The 20,605-nt window shown below is 33.7% G+C and overlaps 1 protein-coding gene across 1 annotated transcript; it reads left to right on the top strand.

Moving 5' to 3' along the window:
- The first annotated feature begins 1,450 nt into the window (after positions 1 to 1,450).
- On the top strand, positions 1,451 to 13,426 carry LOC149423130 (uncharacterized). Its single transcript, XM_089632867.1, has 3 exons — positions 1,451 to 1,606; positions 11,067 to 11,113; positions 12,312 to 13,426. Exons 1-3 carry the CDS (start codon positions 1,543 to 1,545, stop codon positions 13,359 to 13,361), a joined length of 1,161 nt encoding a protein of 386 aa, XP_089488993.1. The 5' UTR covers positions 1,451 to 1,542; the 3' UTR covers positions 13,362 to 13,426.
- Positions 13,427 to 20,605: the final 7,179 nt, after the last annotated feature.

Genomic DNA, 20,605 nt, shown 5'->3' with positions numbered 1-20,605 from the left:
TCATAGGCCCGGTATATCAGTCAGTCCGTAATCCTCGCTATGTGCGACATTCCTCGATCAAATTTAAGCAGGCTACATCGGCCGCTTAAGCCTTGGTAAGTCGCAGAGTAGTTACCTTTTTAGACACCGAGGCGCTAGCAGTAACAAATGTCAAAACATGACGTTTACGTGATTAATTACGTACTTCCATCTCACCGATATATACGTAAAAAGCATAATTTTGTCAGTATCGACTATGAAATTCATCGAGCGATGAGGGATGTTGATGTTATTAATAGATAATCAACCTAAAGTAGACAAATAGTCTGGTAAGGTATTATAAGAGTGATTTTTCAACTTTCTGGCGTGTTTTCAGTGGTTTTTTCGTCATATTTTCTCCAGCAAACAAATATTATATAAAACTAAATTAGCTACATGCTGATTGGAGTGGGGAAAAATTAAGAATAATCCTCTATTAAAATCAAAGACAACACGAGTAATGTTATTAATATCTAGGCTTCCGACCGATATACGGATTATGTTCCAAGCCGCGCTAAGCTCGACATTCCAACCAAGCCTAGCTTTAAATCAACCAATATCCCTAAGGCATATTTATACAATTACATTCATACAATCAATGAATACTAATGCATTTATAAACAATATCAATATAATAATCTTGATATATTATCCATTTTTCTTAGTTCAGTGGTGCAATTTGATTCGCTTTTTATATGCATCGCCATCGTATTACATATGGTGATAAGTTAATGTTCGTTTTCGGAATAGATTATGTTGATAATTTTGCTCTTTCTTTCTTGTACATTAATTTTAAATGTATTTAAATCAGTCATACATATCTGCTGCACTGTTTATGAGTATCTATATATTAAAATAAAAAAGGCAATGTCCGTATGTGTGTGCTCTAATATCACAAAAACTACTGGACAGTTTTCGCTAAAAATTTCAAAGTTTGTTCTTATTAGTGCCAGGAGTGTTTAGAAAGTTTCAATGATAGAATAAATCGGGGACGCCCGAGGGAGACACGGCACGATCAAGTGAAACAAATACTCTGATAAAGTAAACATTCTCATTTCTTTCTAATAACCCTGTTTTTTCGGGTACAGTAGAATTCGCACCCTCAAAACTGTACTCTAAACCGTTCATAGTCCCGGGCAACGCCGGGTAAACGTCATAAATTAAATATGTCTTTGTAAAAGCCTTTAACTGGCGTAAACAAATATTGAGATTCAATGTTTGTTGTTTTATAAACTATGTGAATATAAATTATTTAATTCGTAGGTAATATTATTTTTCACCGGAATTCCTCATTGACCCATTCGTTTCAAGAAATAATTTCATACCACGCTTCGTGTGGCCTTTATCAAGTAGCCATAGAGAATTCATATAAAACCAGCGCGTATCTCCCCCCTCAGTCAGTATTGGATACAGCTTCCGACATAGAATAACACTTTGTTTCCGACGCTTTTCTGCAACTTCGGAAAACGCGCCAGAAGTTGAAATCTTTGTTAAGTGCAGATTTGTGACAAAAACTTTTTCAAAATGAACCTTTCTCTTTTGACCGGATTTTTGTTCACCGCTTGTTTGGGAATAATTCAAATACAAGGTAATAATATCTTCTTAAATTTTAGAGAACTGACATTAAAAATTGATTCATGTCAATAATGATCATTTCATAGTGTAAGAAAAATGTTACACTTTTAGAGGTTACGGAAAAATTATAAAAAAATTTAGAAATTGATCAGCAAATCATCAGTGGTCATCAACTAGGTATATTTTATAAGAATCGGCCTTAGTTTTCCAAATTATCGATTAAATAGGTTTGACTGTTCCAAGTTCGATAATATATATATTTTTTGGGATAAAACTTATCGACCAAGTAGTTCATAATATCGAAGACAAAACTACATTGTTTTCATGTTTGTTTTATATCTTTATCCTCTGAACTCGAATCTTATTACTTAAAAAAAATATTTTTTACAAAATATAACATATTATAGCTTACATATTTTATACACTCTCCTACACAAGCTGACACTTGTGGTTAGGAGAGGACAACTTATTAATAACTTTAAAATCCTTATCAATAACTTATGAATTTAACATATTAGAGATTTAGACTTATAATATTTTTTTAAGATTATAAAAGTAATTAAAACAAGAAATGTACATAAAACATTAGGAATAACTATAAATAAATAGTCAAGAATATATCTAAGAGAAAGTTAAAATTATATGGTTGTACTACAAAAATATGATTTACTTAATTTTTTTTTTGTTCGCATATCAACGGGAAATTGATTAAATAATTTTATTCCTCTATATACATAGTGATTCTGAGCTGTTGCGGTTCGTACGGGTGGTACAGTTAGTCCACCAACAGAAGTATTCCTTATGCTAATATTTAGCAGTGGGGTATTATTTTCATTAAAAATATCTTTGTGTAGCTGAAGTAGTGCAATTTTGTCGTAAATTTTTGTAAGTGGGGGAACAGCGAATTCTTGGAATACATTTATTGTTGGGTTTTTTTAGGATAATTTTTATAAGAATTTTTTTAATTTTTTCGAGTGGAAGCTTTCGGCTTATATATCTACATTATCTATTATGTCTTTTGGGTAAGACATAGGCCCCGTATATCAGTATTTTTTGTAGAGGGAATCACTTGCCAGGGCTCCTACCAGGAAGCAACTTGATAGAAGTAGGTATATATTTATCATAGCGAGGATAAGGACTAACTGATATACAGGCCATTGGAATACAATTTTGTAGGTGTCAGAGATTGGCGAAGTTGAACAAACACATACTAATTCATTTTCGCATGAGCCAAACGGCGCATGGTGCTAATACACTGAGAAAAATGATCATTGCTGATATTATTTTAATATAAGATATTGTTTAAATCCTGTTAAAAATGGGACAGGAGGTCGTTTTCTAATAAAATCTTAGTATTTTCCGAATATATCGGATGCACAACGTTCGTTCGTTTGCCCTGTTAATATATAGTCACGAATTGCGAAAATTTGATTGTTTTTATGAAACTTGTTCCGAAATCACGATAATACATTCTCTTTAATCTTTTGAAGAAAATTTCTTCTAAAAGCTTATCACTTTGTGATGTCATTATGTATTATAATAAAACACAAATAATTTTGTTTACATCACTTTAATATATTTATAACCTCTACATGTTTCATGAACAAAGTTCACCTCATCAGGAGCAAGTATATATTAAGTCAAAAATTAAATAAAGATTACAATTGATAAAATTCGCTATAATAAAAGTTTAACATGAAACCTATAAATTCATTCGTTTGGGGCGTGCAGTCGCGCTTTTTATATTTTATATAATATGTAATATTTTATATCTGTAAGTTTTCTCCGTGTTAAATTTTGGCGCCCCTTGTCAAAACCAACAAACGCCAAGGTAGGTAGGTAGGTGATCACTGATATCAATAATATAATATATGTATGATTTACTCGCGCCAAGCGCCGTTTCGCCCAGGGCCGGCCCTGCATCCAAGAAGGCAATGATTACGATTACTAGCAATTTAATATTATGAAGAAATACACGTAGCACATACTCAACTAACATTTAGGTTAGATGATTTATATAATATTATAAATGTTATAATGTCAGGTCAGATTACGAAATGAATAATTCCCACTGTCTTGATATGTAATTAAAACTGTTAGTTGCGAGTTGTTAAAAAATACTTTTCGTAAATGGTAGATAATACAGGGAGATTGTGGTCACATAAATTGGAACTCGGAAATTATCGCGTGTATATTTAAAAAACATATATTTATATACAATATTTAGGTTTGTCATTTTCCGTCTCTGAGCATTGCCCAGAATCAAATACCAAACAGCCGGCATTAGGCTCTGCCACACGTATACTTCGGAGCGGCAGTACCAAGCGCCAATCCAGGCCACCGCGCAGAAAAGTCTCACAATGGACTGCGCTGTAAAGCGTTATCTTACTTTCGGACTTTACTTTTCTGCGCGCCGGCCCGGAGTGGCGCGTGGTACCGCAGCTCAGAAGTGTACGTGTTGCAGAGCCTATTGAGATAAATGCAACATACGATTAGGTACTCCACAGACATAGGAATTCATATGTCTATGAGGTACTCGTTTTTTATATTGGCAGATCATCTTTTTATTTCACTTACTTAAATTCCATGTTACCTACATTTCGTAAACTCTTATGCTTCATGTTACCTATATTTTGTTAACCTATGCATTGTTAAATCTTATATTTTATGTAATCTGTATATTCTTATATACAAAGATATTAGAAGATTCTTTGCTTATATATTATTAAAACTCATTATTCTTATTGTATTTAAAAAAAAATTGCATTGTATGTAAAAGCCTTATGGGCGTTTAAATGAAATAAATAATATTTTACGTATAAGTATCATGTTAAATAGTTATTAAAAATTAGTTTTTACTGAAAAAATAACTAACTTCCCGCTCCATTGTTTCTGCTGATAAGCCCTGAGGGCGAGTCTTCACTCCTCAATATATCGCACCTCCGGTGCTAAACTGTCACTTATGCAAGTTTTGTCAAAATTGATCTGAGTATGAGAAAAAATAACTAATGTACCTCTTTACTTGGTGTGTCATCGTCGCTTGTATAGTGCGTATAATTTCCGCGTGAGGGCAGTTATGTCGTTATGGTTTTGGTGCAAATATAACCTCCACTGGGAGAAACAACGTTTCATTGGTTAGTTGCGCGCGGCACCCCGCACGAGTAGCAGTCTCCTGGAGCTACAACACCACAAAGGTAATTGTGACAATTCATTTTTATGATTTTGGAGCAATAACAACACAAAAGTTTGTTGTGACATTTTTTTCTTGAAATAATAAAGATACTTGTGTACGTAGTGACATTGTTTCCCCAATCCTTATGTTTTATGGTATAAAGTTTTCGTTCGATTAACAATTGTGACAATGTTACATGACATGTTCAAGTTACATCAGGAAGAAAAAAATTTAAGTAGACTTGAAAAAGACAGGGATATGAAAAAGTGTCATGAACCTGACACCAACACAATTGTTTTCATCTATGACTTACAAGCAGTGTTACCCTGTCCTGTTGGCAAATCAAGCTCTTTTTACTACAAATCAAGACTAAATTGTTATAATTTAACAATGTCTAATGCAAAAAAGAAAGAAACAACCTGTTATTTTTGGCACGAAGGCTTGGGCAATAGAAGAGCCATAGAAATAGGATCGTGTGTGTATACCCGGAGCAGATTGCACTTGAAAGTCATGGCTGCAATATAATTATTTACTCGGACAATTGCTGTGGCCAACAAAAGAACAGGGTTGTTTGTGCTGTACTATTATGCAGTCAGTAAGTTTGACATTAATTCCATTCAACATAACTTTTTGATTCGAGGTCATACGCAAAACGAAGGCGACGTAGCGCATTCGGTTATTGAAAAAGCTGTAACAAGAGCAAAAATGCTGGATCTATTAATGTACCCGACCAATACATGTCACTGATTCATGGGGCGAAGAAGACTGGTAAACCATTTGTGGTAAAAGAAATGAATTACGATGATTTCTTTGATTTGAAGTCACTTGAGGAAAACATGAAGTTCAATATAGCAAAAAATTTAAACGGAGATGTAATCAAAACTGGTGATATTAAATGCATTAAATTCACAAAGAATTGTGAAAATTACCAATATCGAACAACTTACAAAACTGAAAATTGGGAGGAAGCAAAAGCTATAATTCAACCAAGAGGAAAAAAATTACGCGGAAGTAGAGGCAACGCCCAAAGAATAGATGAAATTCCCTTCAAGCAAGCATATACTTCAAAAATACCAATTAGAGAACGCAAAAAGCGTGATTTATTGCAATTAGTGGAGGCAAATATCATACCAAGATACTATGAAAGTTTCTACAATGATCTCATTTCATTTTTTGTACTTCTAACATTCTATAAAGTCACATTTCCACTTGCAAGGAAAACAAGTTTATTGAAACCGCAGTGTTAAAGACTCCCTGATTTTCTTGGGAATGTAACAATAAATTAAAGGTTTTTGATTTTTTAAGAGTACCCAATTAGTACAAAATTAGTGCTAATTAAAATAATAATAATAAGTAAAAGAAATTATTCCATAATTATAGTATTTAAATAGGTACAATACGTGACCAATGACTGATTTAATATGAAACGTCGCTAAAAACCGTTCGTAAAATGGTAAGAAGACTGAGATTAAAAAGTCTGATTAATAGTAAAGTTCTATATGTAGAATTAAGAATGTTTGTTAAACTGCTTTGATTTTTTAATTAATAAAAGTATGATATCGTGTTTTGATTGTTATGACACAATTGCCTGATAAATTGTTTTCTAGTGCCATAACGTCACTTCTGGGAGGGTTGTAAATTTAAAATGTTTATATTTTTTTATTACAAAGTTGTGAGACGTTTGCTTTTACTTTGATATGAAGTTTAAAGTTGTAGTTTAAATAATTACCAGTTCATTTTTTAGACAAGAAGAACTATACATCATAATAGGATGTCGAATTTTCAAACGCTTCTCCTGAAAAATTACATTATTTGCATAAGTGACAGTTTAGCACCGGAGGTGCGATATATAGATATTTTTAATTTGAAAATCAATAACTTTCTTTAATTGATAGTATCCTACCTTTCAAGTCGACAGTCTTTTTCAATGCAATATGTATCTACCTATTGATAATCAAACAAATGCTTTCCCGAAAATATTCAGACATTATATATTTTATATGTTCTAATATTTATTTAACCCTTTCATCCCCAGTGTTAATTTAAATTAACACGAACTTTGCAATTTTTTATAAAGTAACGGTAGCGATTTAGAAAAGCCATGTTTTTGTTTTCTTATAGCTTGTAATCTTTTTTGTGGCGTCTATTTTTTTCTATTGGTTGAAATCCTTATTCCCGTCACAAATACGATAAATATTTTGACATCTGCTGATTGTGAGTTCAACCAAAAATTTTCAAATAATTTTTCTGAGGTATTCTCAAGCATTACATATTTTATACATTTGGAAACAATAATGTGGGTGTGAAAGGGTTAAATCATTTCGGGATTACGAATAACCAGACAACTTGACGATATTTGAATTCTGCCCAATCACTCATTGTCCGGAATTTCAGTTGCTCTAAGCTCGCTATGAGAGACACTTACGTTAGTCAAGTTATTCTCTGGTAGAAAACCTGACAAGATAAGCCGACTGATTCCATTACTAAAAATTACTAAAATACCTTCTCTATTAGCTGTGATTGTAGATTACCCCCGAATAGATTATTTTAACATATTTTTTCTTTCCTTTCTAATTCACTAATAATTAAGGCGGAGTAAAAACATATTATTAACAGCAAGAACTCTTACCTCATTATTTATGTTGTTGCCAACTGAATAAGATATATATCAGTAAGCTACTGACATTTTTAAAGATGCAAATCCCTTGAAAATAAGTATGTTTTGAATGTGCCTGTCGGCCACAGCGGCGTTTAACGGGTACACATTTTTCGTGGCCGATAGACATTTCTGGCACTTGAAGAGTTAATCAACTACTTGAGTAAGCAGGTGATTATTGAAGATCATACCGCCACGTATTACCGAATCAATATTATTCAGAAAATCATTTCAAGAAATGTTCCGTCAATACCATAATTATTTTGACAAACAGTTTACGAAACCTTAATAAATACCTCTCAGAGTAAATATACGTCGGTAGTCTTTATAATTTTGTGTGCTCTTTGTCAATATTAATTAGATTTCTTCGTCCATACAGAGGTCATCCTTACGGCATACATTTCTAGGAAACATGGAGAAGAAAGTAAATAATACGATTCTGTATTATGTCACCTTACGCTAATTAACTCATTCTTTGCGGGAAACGAGAAAGCTCGTCATACGCCTTTTTACAGTAAGACGCGGGAGACGAGTTTACTCGTTTTGTTACGCAAAGCGTTAAGGAGCGGGAAACTTGTAAACAAGGGGTTCTAAATGGGTGCGGGGTCATGTGTTTTCTATTGTCGGCGGTACCCGATCTATCTATCTGTCAATGAGTTTGAAACACAACAAAAAATAAAAATAATTAAATCGTTGTCGCGTATGTTCCGCTCAGAAACTACGCAGTGAAACGCGGTACATGTGCAAGTTTTGCAATGTGCCCCTGCATAAAGGAAAGTGTTTCGAACGCTATCACATATTGAAGCACTATTAGGTTATAGTTTTTTTTATATGTATTGAAAATTTCTAAATAATCTTGTAATTTTGTATGAATAAATTTCGATAAGTATGTTATTTCGATTGTGAAATACTGTTTTTTCTATGATTCCCAAGAAAGTAGAAAGTTTTTGTTCATAAAAAAGGAATTACACATACATTGCCAAGTAAATAAATAGAGACATCTTTAAGTAATACACTGAAAGTTTCATCGAAAAATATCAAATAGATCATAAGATATGAATATTTTGCGGAAAGTTTAATTTTGCCGCTAAAATTTAAAAACACACCCGCGCTTCGCCCCCAATTTGGCGGTATAATGCCCGACCATATAGTGTTAATAGAGATATTATAACTATTTTTTTCTTGTTACAATTATTACGAGTATTTCCTTTTAATTGGGATATTTAATTTATTTGGAGATATTTTGGAGAGGTAGTTGAATATCCCTTCGTGGCATATTGGTTAACTCATCGGCTCCACTCCCAGAAGTTGGGGGTTCAAATACCCATTTTCTTTTATCTTCCGAGGCCAGAATATAAAAATAAAATTTATAAAAAAACAGGAGTGCGATTTTTTCTACAGCCTCGTTGTAAAGTTTTTGAATCATAGTCGATCGAGCCAAACTAATTAAATAGATTTTTTAATTGGGTAATTTCGCATAAAACAATAAAAAGGACTGGTGCGACAGGTAGGTATAGTTAAACTCGTAATTTTCATTGGAGGTAATTCTCAAAAAATTAATATAGGTATTTTCACTGAAGAAATATACAACAAAATATCTTGATTTGTAGGGTTGTAGCGAACATTATTATTTCCTGTGTCCTACATAATATGTACCGCGATGATTAACACAACTCATATAAGTTTTTAGATTTTCACGGCCAAAAGCATTTTTGTTGTTTGTTTTTGGGGTGTTATGCCGTGTTGCGCTAACTCTTTCTTTAGCCGACGTTTCGGACAGCGTTGCAGTGTCCATCATCAGGGCAGATCCGGTAGATCCGAAGATGTAGAAGAAAGAAGAAGAAAGAGTTAGCGCAACACGGCACAACACCCCAAAAACAAACAACAAAAAACACAACTCATGTTTCATGAAATTGGTATTTACACCTAATGGAATAATCGTTCGTTGATAATGTGATGCAAATCGTAACTAAAGTAATATATTGGGTAAGTGCCAGGGATTTAAACATCGCCAAGTGTCAGAGATGCTAATTTAGAAGACGTTATTTACTTCTCTGAAGTAAGTCACTGTAATGCGCAGCCCCAAACAATTTATTCAATGTGGCTCAAGAAAGTCAGAAATGCTTCCGTTGTCGAGGGGTAAAGCACTCGCCTAGCAATCCGAAGGTTGCGGGTTCAAATCCCGGCGTGTGCAAGTACATTTTAATTGATTAATTTGTGTTGTTTCAGAATTTATTAATTAAAAATAATACATAGAATGCTTGCAGAACGCTCCAGAGTGAAAGAAACTATCAGTATCGCCCTGTGTTATATTGCCATTCGGAATTGAAACGATGTTTGAAATGGCTATAGCCTTGTTTGGTAATCCAATCTGAATAGCCCGGTACCTCCCGACTATTTTTAAATAATTTGTATACCACAGTGGTAACCCGTGTACGAGTCTACGCAGCGCAACTTTGCACAAAATTATCCGCATTCTAATGCACGCGGCCGACCGCCCTTGAGGTAGCGGTGTAAGATCTGCCAGAACGGCGTTTACTCCTCTTACGGTTTGAATTATATTTAAATGACGATTTATTAATTCTTCGCATAATTATTTGTATAATTTCATCTAAATAAAAAGTAAAATTTCAATTTCATAAACTCATTTGTCAATAATTTTTTACGATATTGCTATTTTTGTATTATCATATTTGAATATTCTTTTAGTCCATTCTCTACGTTTATATCATTTAAAATACAAGTTAGCAACTTCTTATATTATTTTTTTTTCTTCATATTATTTATAAAGTGCAATAAGTAAAAGTCAATACACTAGACTAAACATGAATCGCTTTTAATAAATATGCCTATTTCTGACTGTCCTAAAACAGGTATTCTCCTAGTTGGACAGCCAAATATCACTGTAATATGTAATATAAATATGTCATATTTTTTAAAAAAGTAATAAATAAATAAATAAAATATAGTTAAACTTATATATTTAGAATCAGCGTTTGTTGATCAATGTGCATATATTTTCAAAGCCATAATATTTTTCACTTAAGTTTCTTATTAAGGCCCCGTAGTAAGCGATCAAAGATGGTTTGAAAGGGAAATATGTAAATACGAATGTTAGAGGGAGCGCGCTAATATAAAAAAACGATAACAACTTAGCGAAAATTGTGAAAATATTTAATAAAACACGACTCGTTTTGAAATAGAACAAAAATCTCTTCACAAATGCTTTAGTTGCATAAAGATACACTGTGATTTTTTCATGTCTGTAACATATTAAATACTGAACAATTTATTTTTTTTATTTCGAGGCAATTTCAAATAATTAACGTTTAGACATAACAAATGTTTAGATATTATCTTAAAAAATAACTTTTTTTTAAACTTAGAACTTAAAGACTTAAAGAGAAACTTGTTATAAATTGGCAGAAATTGGGAATGAAGGGACTTAAGTAGGTAGGTATTTAAGGAAGTACCTACTTACAAATCTTACGATTTTAGGGGAAATTTTGGTTATGATTAATTGAATAAAAGAAAATTAGAAATATAACATATTGGACGCGAGGCGGAAAACTACTAGGTATATCATATTTAACATTGTAGGTATTATCACTTCCCCCAGTTAACCTATGTTCTTTCTCTTTCCAGCCCGAGCGGACGACAGCGTTTTAGCTTCGAAATATGAACTGCCGCAGGTAAAAATTTGTGTTATAAAAATACCTCTGTGTTAACCCAATGCTTTTATAACCAAATTAATAATAACTTCACTGATTTAGTGGAAGGTTGTGGACGTTCAATCAAAACCTCCTAGATCACAAGGCCGGGACACTGAATCAAATCAGCCTCCTAATTTGTAAGAGAACCTCCAAAAAATGTTTTTTTTTTAATTAAATAAAACATTTTAAGATGTTTTAGTAAATAAGAATAAATTGAAAAAAAAAATAAAACCAAAATTATTGTAAAATCCATACACGTTAGGAGGCTAATTTGATTTGATTTGAGTGTTCGGAGGTTTTGGAGCAATGTGAAGTCCAAAGCGCTAAGGAAGTCAGTAACATCTAACAGCCCTTCTCACTCGGCTGCTTACCTGCCATCGTTACAAGAATTAATTATGCTTTTTAATGTGATTCGTTCTTTTATTTATCATTAACCAATAATTTTTCGCACATGTATTGGTTTACTATTTCGTGGTATTGGTGCTTCAAGTGTGAAACTGTGGTTCTAATATATTTATTTTATAAAGTAAGTACTTACTTCATTATTATTACACTTTTAACATTTCATAATTCTGAGGCCATGGTCAACAAAGAGTTAAAAATTAGCATGGAGTATTTTTATGACATTGTGTAATTAGAAAAAAGAGATTTGAACTACTATCAGTTAGTTCAACTAAACCTACTTTACTACTCTTAATTCTCGTATATAACACACTTCCATAAACTTTACAATGTCCAAAAAATATCCCCAAATGATATTTTAATTAAAAATATGAAAATTTAAAAAAATACCTTGAACTAGTAGATGCTTCCTGACTTTACCAAAGTATTTTAAATTTTGTTTTCTTCTTTTGTTACAATATGGCATCTTGTCTTATTTTTATGGATATTTCAAAGCTCGAAATCTTTCGATTGAAATGATATTGTGAGCTAAAAATTTTTAATGAGATTAAAAAAAATAAATTACACATATTTCATGATGGAAGAGCTCACATCTCGAGTGGATCGCCAAATCTGATTTTCCGCTTTAAATATATTAATTCATAATATTTGTTAAGTTTAGCATAGAGTTCGATGCGACTGGTATTGATTTTGTTTCATTCATAGGTACTTACTTAATAAAGAATATAATTGTCACGGATGGTATTACATGACTCTTTGGTTAATTTCGTTTTAGGTTGAAGACCTAACCGATGTTCGTCAAAGACTCAAGAAGAGGTGCGATCCAGGACAGCAATTCCAGCTGGACTGCAATACTTGCACGTGTACAGAAGAAGGCAACGACTTCCTTTGCAGTGGAAGAAACTGCCCCGGATCAAACATCTCTCCTTCTGAGCTTGTGTGCGCTCCTGGTTTTGCCTTCCACGATGATTGCAATGTTTGTGTTTGCAATGCGGGGGGTTCCGACTATCTGTGTACAAGAAAAGTGTGCATGGCTGGCATTGGCGGTTCTTTATCCGGAGATGGTGGTGCACTGACCGGAGATGGTGGCGCTTTGACCAGCGGAGATGGTGGCGCTTTGACCAATGGAGATGGTGGCGCTTTGACCAATGGAGATGGTGGCGCGTTGACCAATGGAGAAGGTGGGGCGTTGACCAACGGAGATGGTGGCGCTTTGACCAACGGAGATGGTGGGGCTTTGACCGGAGACGGTGGTGCCTTGACAAAGGTTTGTTCACCAGGCCAGACTACGAGAGTTCAATGCAACACATGTTTTTGCAATCGGGCTGGAACAGAACTGGCCTGCTCTAGAAGGGTGTGCAGAAACGCTCCTTACTACGGCGATGGAGGTGCTTTAACTGGAGATGGTGGTGCTCTTACTCCTATTGGAGGCGATAAACTATGCGATAGAAAAGACTGCACACATAACTTCAACAACGGCGGAGATGGTGGTGCTTTGACGGGAGATGGTGGGGCCTTGACCGGAGATGGTGGTGCTTTGACGGGAGATGGTGGGGCCTTGACCGGAGATGGTGGTGCTCTTACTCCTATTGGAGGCGATAAACTGTGCGATAGAAAAGACTGCACACATAACTTCAACAACGGCGGAGATGGTGGTGCTCTAACTGGAGATGGTGGCGCTTTGACCGGAGATGGTGGTGCTCTAACAAATCCTTCATCCAAAAAGTGTCGTCCCCTAAAGGTGTTCATGGAAGGATGCAACCTTTGCACATGCAACCTGCTTGGTACTAGATATACTTGCACCAACAGGAATTGCAATGGTTAAATTGCAATTATTATAATACTCTATAAATCTCTATTATCTATAAATATATGGGTGTTTGAGTTTTCATTTTATTTCCAAAACCTTCTCTAAAAATTGACAACATTATATAATCACTGTCAGCAAAATTTTCTTACAAGAAAACATATGTGACATTTAAAACATACTTTTAGTGAGATATGATTTAAGTTTTTTTAATTACCTACGAGCATAGAATAAAGAAGAAAACTAGAAGTGCCTTTCATAGAAATTTGAATGTAAACAAATATTCCATTTAGCCAATAGCATAGCGCTCTGTCTCACTTACATTCCTGACATCTCCATTCAATATGAATTTCGTATATTTCGTAACAACGTTTTGTATTGGAAATTTAAGCCTCGATTAGTCAAATATTTGGATCACAAAAACAAGCCCACAAGGCACTTTCTTGTGATATTCTTTTGATATTCTATGCAATCGAGTTTATTTTTACTTTTGGTATTTATTTATTAAGCCGTGCGGCGATTCTTCCTACGAATTTTTGAGACAATGTTCCATTCGGCCTTGCAGTGTCCATCATCAAAACGGATTTGTTTTCAGAGTGTAGAGAAATTTCTCTTTTATTCATGCTTCGTATACACTTACGAACTGAAGCGGGAGCCAAGCCAAGGAACGAAGCAACCACAAACAGCGTTTCACGCCGTTTTAAACCATTATTAAAATTAGATCACTGATGGAACACCAACAGAGCTCTGCTACTCTGTTTGGTATCCAGTAAGGTTGAGTGGGTGGCGTTGAAATAATACCTTTATTGCAAACCTGCCCTGATGATGTACGCTGCAGAGTTACTTGAAACGTTGACATAAGAAAGAGGAAAAAGCATGAAAGCAACACGATCAATATATATGTAATTACTTCTGAATTAAAAGAACATAAATTTTGCCGTGTTTGTGCTGTGTCCACACATAACCCTTTAATGAATTAGTTTAAGCTAGGTACCTACCCACTGACCTAAAATAACAAAATATATTGGTATCTACCATTCGCCTTAAAGTTTTTAAAAATTTTAAAATAATTAACAAATTTAATTAATTGAATAAAGTATTTTTTGAATACATGCGTTAATTATTTATGTTTGTTATAGAAAAAAAAAATAAAGAAGGAAGTTTGTTAGTAACCACTGTGTAGGTAATTAAATTAAATGTACTTAATAGAGGACTGAATTCAGAAGTTTTTCAATGAGAAGATTATTTTTTTACTGGACCCATAAAGAAGTTCTCATACATCTCTGATGTATGGCAGATGATAGTCTAAAGTAGACCGAATCTGGTATAAATCAGGTCCCTTGGTCAGGTGACCTCTCCAACAGGACTCTCTCGGAACATCGCCTTGCACCGAGGGATGGATGACATGCGTCACTCCTGACCCACTAACCCCCATATTTCTACCCACCCCTCGTACCTTTTTCTTTCCCAGAATCCATCCAATACCATCCTTCCTTTTCTAAAAAGACGCTCCACACAGCATCCCCAAAGATATAAGCCCTGAGGGGGAATTATTTTCCTCGGACTCCTGTGTGGAGCTAATGTAAAAAAAAAACGGATTGCAATCTTTGGAGCATAGGCGTCATATGGGAATGCTACCCTAGTTCTACCGATATTTCAGAACAGAAGATGCTCCGAGGAAGTAGCCAGCACTTCCGTTCTGCCATGTGGAATACGTAGCAGGTTGTGGTGTTGACCCTGGCAGTAATTGTTCGGTTAGAACAATTTATATCATTCCAGGAGGTATGGGAATAATAGTATGGGTACAAAATAGTTTTATTTAAATGTCACTGAAAAGACACCATTCCTCAAAGATTGAAACATTCCTACTGCATCTCAGAGAGTCAATCCACGTGACGCGTGAATCACGGGTACTTTCAGTTTAATTATTTATTAGGGTAGTTTTCATTGTATAATGCAGTCGAACATCGATATCTTTGCTTCGGGCTTAGAAAATTGTTTACTTGTTTTTATCACAAACCCAAGAAGTTTGTAACACGACTATGATAACTGCGCAAGAAATTTTGGGTTTAAATATCACCACGGTATCCCTTATGAATTTCACTGAAGACATCTATTATAATTTTTTTATTTATTTCTCTTAAATAAAACAATAGCTTAGTAAACCTGCTTTTATTTTTTATACTTATGCTGACCCGGTTTCGTTATAACCCAAAGATAAACTGTAGCTTCTTCAGAGCTGTATAATACTGTATTAAAATTTAAAATCTAAAATCAACAAGTAACATGTGTTAGCAATATTTATTTCTATTCCTGTAATTACATTTTATAGATTATTATGGTTTACATAGATGATAGTTTCCAATAATTAAAACTTGTAACCATTTAACATAATATGTATAATCGAATTTAAAATACAGCAGTGGGATCGATCAATCGCATTCACATGGCTCGCCCATGCAGTGTCGCGATTAGCTGTGGATGCAGCGCAATGTTGTACTGAACTGCGCAGGCGCAGATATTTATTTTATTTTTATTTATATATATAATTTGTACATTTATTTATAACAATTACAGGTAATAAAGCCTAAGACGTTATAATTGTACCATTTATGCAGTGTATATGCAATGCCAAAAATCTCGTAAATGCGCTATAGGACACAAAAAATAAATCTAATTTCTTATCTACCGCATTCAAAAAGCACGTAGCTCTCCCCACAGGTGAGTTCATTAATAAATTAGTGCGGCTTGCTCTACTATATAGAAGATTGTGATGACGTCCTCGAGAGTGAGACTCTGGTACAAAAAAATTTAATTGGGCCAGTATCTCATTATTAGATAAGTGACCGTTTATTAGTTGGAAAAAATATTTAAGCAAAGCAATACCTCTACGTGTCTCTAGGGAGTGGTAATTGGTCATGCCTAATATATAAATCGATGGGTAAAGCCAAGGGTAACGTCCATAGAGCCGCGAGAATAAAAACCTTAAAAAATTTTTATGGACTCTTTCAATGCGTAAAGTGTATGTTAATTCATGTGGAGCCCAGATGATCGAGTTTGATTCAAGTACACTTAGGACTAGTGTGTTATATAATAACGTCAGTGTTTTTGTGTTACGAAACGGATATGAGTTTCTAATTACGAAGCCGAGAAGCCTGTATCCTCTGCTTATTAAATCATCGATGTGTTGGTGAAAGGTTAGTTTGCTGTCGTAAATAACTCCTAGATCTTTGATTTGATTTAGGTGTTGGAGAATAATTTCATTGATTGTATATTCAAATAAATGCGGTTTCTTTGATCTTGTATACGAGACGATATTGCACTTGGGTGTACTGAAGTTCAAGCCATTTATTTTGGCCCAGTTTGAGACGCAGTCAATGTCACGTTGAAGGAGAATACAGTCAAGATGGTTTTTTATTGAACGATATAGTTTCAAGTCATCTGCAAATAGTAAATACAGCGAATGTGTGATGACTGAACCAATATCGTTGATAAAAATCAGAAACAGAAGTGGTCCAAGGATAGACCCCTGAGGAACTCCAGAAAAAACTGTGAATTCCAAAGAACTGGAACCCTTATAATAAACAAACTGTCTACGATTTCGAAAATATGAAGCAAAAAAACAGAGTAGTCTTTTGGAAAAACCAAATGAAGCTAGCTTATTTAGAAGAATGTCGATGTCAACCTTGTCGAATGCTTTTTCCAGGTCGAAATAAGCAACATCCACCTGTCCCCGATTGTCGAGAGTTTGTGATAAGAAATCTGAGATGCATAAGAGGTTTGATGTTACTGACATCTGGGGTCTAAAACCATATTGACGGTCATCAAGAATTGGATTAACGTGATATGCGACAGTAAAGACAAAATATTCTACTGTCGGTGCCGTCCCATGTCTGTGCCGCCCCATGTCTGTGCCGACACACTACACTATGATGTGAATGTCTTCATACATAATGTATGAAACCTTAATAGAAATATACTACAAGAATAACACAAATTTCATTAAAAAACGCAAATTTTAACGTAAAATAACACCACTTTTACAAAAATTTTCAACCCTACCTACATAACATTATTAATTGAATCCATATTTCGTGGGTGATTTAACTTTCCATTAAATTTTGGGAAAATGATTGGTCCAAATGGATTTTCACAATTTATCGAAAACATAATTTTCCAGCGCAACCAGCCACTTATTACAAAATGCAGTCCAAGCGAAGAATTCCGGCTGGATTGCAACGCTTGCTTATGCACCAGCGACGGGACAGACTTCGCCTGCACAAGGAACGATTGCAACAAACAACCCGTCAAAAGGGGTAAGCGACCAAACCTTTAAAAATAAAAGGTAGAGAGGTTGATATTACCTTTGATCGTGGTCATCATTCAACTACCAAATTAAAAGTTGTTTGTGGAGATTTCTATGAATTAAAAATGTTTGTACACCTCAATTATTAGTGAGTTACAACAATTAGTAATGAGTTTTAAAACTAAAGTTTTTATTTGCCTGTGTAAAATTCTTCTGAAAAAATTAAAAATAAATATAAAACAGTGTACATTCCAAGAATTGCTAAACGACCTACAGTTGATGACTCAGGTATGGCATAGGAAGCTCTCAGCTATGTAATATGATTGTACACAGAACCCTTCTTGCTATGCAGTGGTTCTGATTTTCAATGTTTTAACGCCTAGAAAAATGGTAACATTCTGAAAATATTAATAAGCCATAAAAATGATTTACAAAATATATTTTTAAATGTGTATTTAAAAAGTAAATAATAAATAATGAATTGTATGAATTTCCAAGAAATAATCTCACTGTAGGATCATAATTATGTACATATTATGCTTATGATCCCGCAATATGGGATCATACTATGCTTTTACACAATCGCATTGTGTAATTATTTCGCCTGTTGTAAGATTTATAGCACAGACCAACTCATTAAGCATATTTACTTGTTTTGAATATGGAGTAAGTGAGTACCAAACTCTATCCGCCCGACTGCTAATCTATCTACATGCGTCCTACCCACTTGGTTATCAACCACCCAGATGTTAAACAACATACCTAACTTGTCACAAACCTGATGTTTTTGTATTAAATTATTAAAGCTAAAATCATTTTTGTACCTTTAGTAAAAGTAGTTTTATTGTATTTTATAACTTAATGATATACAAAAAAAAAAAAACGCCTGGCAAGGAAATAAAGTATCAAAATATTATTCTAGTATCTCGTTTCATCGTGTGCAAATATATTATTCTAGACTCTTGCTTCAGCGTGTGCAAATATATTATTTTGATTCTCGTTTTGAAGTGTGCAAATATATTATTTTGATTCTCATTTTGTCGTGTGCAAATATATTATTATAAACTCTCGTTTTGGTGTGTAGAAATATATTATTCTAGACTCTCGTTTTGTTGTGTGCAAATTTATTATTCTAGACTTTTATTTCGGCGTGTGCAAATATATTATTCTAGACTCTCGTTTTGTTGTGTGCAAATTTATTATTTTAGACTCTCGTTTCGTTGTGTGCAAATATATTTACTATCTTTGAATTTTTATATTTATGTACGTGAAAAATATTTCTGATATTCATTCAATCAAATCATATTATTTGTTAAAATTAGCTACTGCTACCCTCTGCAGGTGTTTGTATTAAGCTTTTAAACTCGACTAAATCGGGTAATTTTTCAGTTAATAAGGCAGAATTCTATGAAGGCTCACAAGGTAAAATCATTTTAGGTTTATTTGAAAAACCTTGTCATCTTTAATAGCAATAGGGCGTGTTGCTTTTACGACCAACAAATGGCGCTGTTTTTTAAAAAAAAGCATGTTTTTACTTTTCATGGGTGACATCTATAAAATATAGGTATATATTCGAATGCAACGTTGTGTCAAAATTTCAAAGCAATCGGTGAAAAACTTTAGGAAATTTAAGATTTTGAACAAATGAACGTTGACATTTTGACTTATATAGATTTATCGCATTACGGAGGAAAAAAACAATTCTCTGAATATAATTAGCTTACCCTGTAGAAAATACATTTATGAAAAAGATATATACATTTTTTAATAAATACATAAACAAGTTATCTGGTAAATGGTTAAATTTACTAAAACATAATTTTGAAAAAAATAAAGTTTTTATGAAAACAGTGTCAGCCGGCGTACATGTTACGGAGTAATAAGTAGCGGGAGGTTGGTATTTCAAGGGTTCAGATCAATATTATATTATTATCCACTAACAACAATGTTTCTATTTTATTTTTGATATATTGAAACAATTTAAAACATTTTTCCAGTTATTTTATTTAATGTTTCTATCTTTCAGACGCAGAGCCCTTTTCATACGCCAAAGTAGAGGCTGAACTTCTAGCTGAATATTATGGACAGTAGAATAAGAGAGGTAGGCAAACGCACAAACCACGTTAGAAATGTTGAGCTGAAATAAGATCATGTCCATCTTAAGAAAAAAAATCAGTTGATTATGCAAATAAATTAATTCTCATTAATGGAGCTGTTTAAGCTTTACATATCAGTTAAAACGAATCTAGTAAATCTAAATCAAAAATTATATCGGATCTAAAAGCATTAAAATAATTTTTGTCGGGGCCTATGTCATCTTTGGGGACGTTATGCAGAGGGTTTTTTAAGAAAATGAAGGAGAGGAGGTTGTGGGAAGGAAAAAGAGGGTCAGTGTGTGCATGAGTGATAGCCGTATAAACTCCCTCCCACTGAGGTGCAAGACAATGGGTTGAGACAAAGCCGGTCTTTAAGTGACTCAAGCCTTAGTGTAAACCTTGGCAATAAGGCATTTTGTAAGTTGTATAAACCTATGTTATTTTTTGCAACCGAAAGACTATTGTTGTTTTTATACATAAATAAATATGTTTATTTTATTTTAAAAGTAATATTTATTCATGTTATGATTTGAGATTTTCACGGCCAAAAGTATAATAGTATTATGCTTATCCAGGCCGTTGCCCAGTGGCAGGGAGCGCCTCTACACCAGAGATGGAGAATTTCACTCAAGCCACCATAAAGTCCTAATGTGTTCATCAATTATTCATTTTTTATTTATTATTATTTTTTTATTTATTATATTTATTATTTATTTACTATTACATTTTTTCACCTGAAAACAACCAACTTTATTTTATATGAGAAAGGCATTGTAAGTGCTAACTCTCTCACTAGATGGCGTCGAGACAAATTGTCTACATTTTTGGTGAAGATACTAGAACTTGTCAAATATTATTTT

The sequence above is a fragment of the Hesperophylax consimilis genome, chromosome 6 (genome assembly GCF_061612785.1).
Source record: "Hesperophylax consimilis isolate HC1 chromosome 6, BYU_Hcon_1.0, whole genome shotgun sequence".
Taxonomy (NCBI): domain Eukaryota; kingdom Metazoa; phylum Arthropoda; class Insecta; order Trichoptera; family Limnephilidae; genus Hesperophylax; species Hesperophylax consimilis.
The sequence above is the reverse complement of the archived record's forward strand: the minus strand, read 5'-3'. Positions and strand labels throughout refer to the sequence as shown.